Raw genomic sequence first — 3,506 nt, forward strand, 5'->3', positions numbered from 1 at the left:
TTATGATAAATGGGTTGAAGATAATTTTTGTGGGCTAAGTTATTAAATATAATTATTTTATGGGTTCGATAAAACTTTAATGTATGTTAAAATTACATATATACTATAATTACTTTTTTTTTATCCAGGGCTAGAGCCCACCCCAGCCTTTGGGGTGGTTCCGCCCCTAACTCCGATCATCACTGAGATGTTCATATGTATATCGACGTTTCGGCGAAAAAATAAATTGAAAGTGCAAGAAGCCAAGTTATTATATTAAAATCTGATCGGATCGATTATATGAGTAGAAGCTAATACATGTCAATTTACAGGTCAATTTCGTATTTTAAAAAAAAACAAACTTAAAATCTCTAATAAATATTGGTCTCGAAAATTTTGCATCCACATATTCAAATCCGTAGTTTAGCTTTTACCATGCATGGCATGGGAGGATAGTTTCCCCTTATCAAGTACTGTTACTATCATTATTATCTATTACTATATATATATATATATATATATATATTATATTTATCTATTAAGAATCTCCCTAGTAGAGACAAAAAAGTTGGTCTATTTTTTGATTTCTCAATTTTACCCTTATTTTATATCAAAATTACATTTTTGTTTTTATTTTTTTAAATCTCAAAAAACATTTTTTTTATTTTTGTTTTAAATTACAACTATTCAAATAGCACTTTAGTCTCTCGATAATTTGTCAAATTTCACTTTAGTCTATAGATAATTATAAAAAAAAACTGTACACACACGCACCGCGTGTGCAAAGTAGCTAGTTATTATTATCTATTTTCATGGTTGATTTAGTTTACTAATCCTGTTGGAACCCAAATAATTTATATAGACAAAAACTTGTGTGAGACAGTGTCATAGGTCGTATTTTGTGAGAGGATATCTTATTTGAGTAATCTATGAAAAAATATTACTTTTCGTGCTAAGAATATTACTTTTTATTGTGAATATCGGAAGGATTGACCCGTCTCACAGATAAAGATTCGTGAGACCGTCTCACAACAGAGCTACTCATTTATATATTAGGAAATTGTGTTTTTGTCGTGTATATTTGTTTGATTTTGGTTATTAATAATTCCAAATTTCATAATTTTTTTATAATTTTAATCATTTACATGGATTTGATGATTAATGTTTTTTTTTTTTTTTTTTGGTTTTACCATTTCTAAAACCGCGTGCAACGTAGCATTTCAATTCTAAGAGCAAGAGATGTCTTCGTAGATGTGAAGTTTTTACAGAATCCATTAATTTTAACTTCGTCCAATATTTAGTATTTAAATGCAAATTTCGAGTCTTTATTTCTGAATTGCCATATTCTTTTCAATTTTTAATACTTTTATTAAAAATATGAGCAGCTTTTGATTCATAGGGCCACTTGGCCACTAAATTATCCACAATCCCACCCAAGATTTATATAATAAATAAATGAACAAAAATAAAAAGGGGTTGACCCATTCAAGATTTTTATGATAGGTATTATTTTATTATTAGCATCATATAACAATGAAAGGAAAAAAAAAACATTAATTAAATTCCCCCGTTTTCTTTGCATCAACGCGTGGAAATTTCCCAGAAAATTCTCTTGCAGTTTTTTCCACTTTCACTCGGAAACATCAATTAGTTTTCTATATATTTGATATTGCACTCTAATTCTCAGACCAGAACAATCCATGGACGAAATTGCAGCTGGCTTTCGCTTTTATCCTACGGAAGAAGAACTGGTTTCTTTTTATCTTCCTAACCAGCTCAAGCTCGAAAAACTCGAAATAAACCGTGTCATCCCTCTTGTCCAAATTTATCAGTTCGAGCCATGGCAACTTCCAAGTAAGTATAACGCCATGTTTTCGACGACTGGTTGTAAATTCATTACATGACCAGCTAGATTTTATTACATACTTGCTAGATTAATATACTCATTTGCCAACTTTTAATTAAAATTTTATACATTGTCGACGCAGTGCAATGTGGGGAGCTTTGTCGAGGAGATACGGAACAATGGTTCTTTTTCGTACAAAGAAAGGAGAATGAAGTACGTAGAGGGAGGCCGAACCGAACCACCTTCACCGGGTACTGGAAAGCCACCGGCTCGCCGAGCTATGTATATGCGGCGGATCATAAAGTTATTGGAGTGAGAAAAAGCATGGTTTTTTACAAAGGGAAAGCTGGGAGTGGGAAGAAAACCAAATGGAAAATGAACGAGTATATAGCCATTACACAAGATTCGCACACTTCTATTCGCAAGGTTCAAATTTTACTCATGCAAAACTACACATATTGCTCGATATCTCCCGCGCGCGCCAAAGCAAAGAAAATATTTGTCAAGAATTGCTCTTACTTTTACGTCAAAAAGTTATTTTGAATACTTTGTATACTATAGCTATTCGTATTCACCGGCATTTGTGATTGATAATTCTGCAGTTGCGGGACGAACTGTCTTTGTGCAGAGTTTACATCGTATCGGGAAGTTTGCGAGCATTCGATCGACGTCCCGCCGCACCAGGAGAAATCACCGGCGGGAACATTAGTATAACAGTAGAGAATGACACTGAAGCTGATCATGTTTCAAGGGATGAAAATAGTGCTAGAGATCATGTGATGAAGAATAGAAGCATAGGTGAAACCTCGAGCCAATTTTCATTGGAATGCAACAAGGAAAATATCGGAGGAGGCTCGAATGGAGAAATTATATTTGGTTTGGAAAATTTATTAGAATTATAATGGGAATAATTAATAAGTTCCATAAATAATATATTATATAGTTTGGAGAATTGGGCACGTGTTGCAAAAATAGATGTACGAAATTTCAACGAACATAAAATTTGGAATGAAAAATTTCAAGTTTTCTATATTCATTTATATTCCATTATATATATTGGAAGATAGCGATATTCACCTAAGTTGTTCGTGTGAAAGAAGAAGTCTTGCACGTGAGTCGGTGACCTAAATTCGTCAAGCTAGACCTCGACCTTTTAATCACACTTCAAATCAAGTTCAAGACTGGGTCCTTTAATTAAATTAGCCCCAACACGTACTCGAAATCTCACTTATCAGATTTCATTGTGAAAAACACCATTTTTTCTAAATAATTCGCCATGATATACCCGATCCATACATAATATCATGAAAAATGGATACAAATTTTTGACTGCTACTTAGTATCGGCAACATGTCTGAAAATTTATTCTTTTTTTATATTTCTATCTATTTTCAACGTTAGTGTAATAATTTTATTTATTTTGTCTACTCATTTGTGATGCAATTACGTAAAACTTTCCCAATTAGAGTGGGATAGGATCGGATTCGAACAAAAGTTATAGCGAAAAAATGAAAAAAAGTTAATTGATGTTTCTTTTTTTGATGTTAAACTGTCATTGCATACGTACAAATGAAAAGTATTGACGACTTTTGTTTTCTTGTATCTCACATAATTCAATCTCTCTCAATTTTCTCTTTCACGTATATATTAAAGTTTTACGTTATATTGACAAAGATAAAAA

The 3,506-nt window shown here is 32.1% G+C and overlaps 1 protein-coding gene across 1 annotated transcript; it reads left to right on the forward strand.

Moving 5' to 3' along the window:
- The first annotated feature begins 1,581 nt into the window (after window positions 1-1,581).
- On the forward strand, window positions 1,582-2,861 carry LOC142538808 (NAC domain-containing protein 90-like). Its single transcript, XM_075644104.1, has 3 exons — window positions 1,582-1,833; window positions 1,968-2,251; window positions 2,428-2,861. The coding sequence occupies exons 1-3, from the start codon at window positions 1,680-1,682 to the stop codon at window positions 2,725-2,727; spliced, it is 738 nt and encodes a 245-aa protein (XP_075500219.1). The 5' UTR covers window positions 1,582-1,679; the 3' UTR covers window positions 2,728-2,861.
- The last annotated feature ends 645 nt before the right edge of the window (window positions 2,862-3,506 follow it).

The sequence above is a fragment of the Primulina tabacum genome, chromosome 3 (genome assembly GCF_025594145.1).
Source record: "Primulina tabacum isolate GXHZ01 chromosome 3, ASM2559414v2, whole genome shotgun sequence".
In the NCBI taxonomy this organism is placed as follows: Eukaryota; Viridiplantae; Streptophyta; class Magnoliopsida; order Lamiales; family Gesneriaceae; genus Primulina; species Primulina tabacum.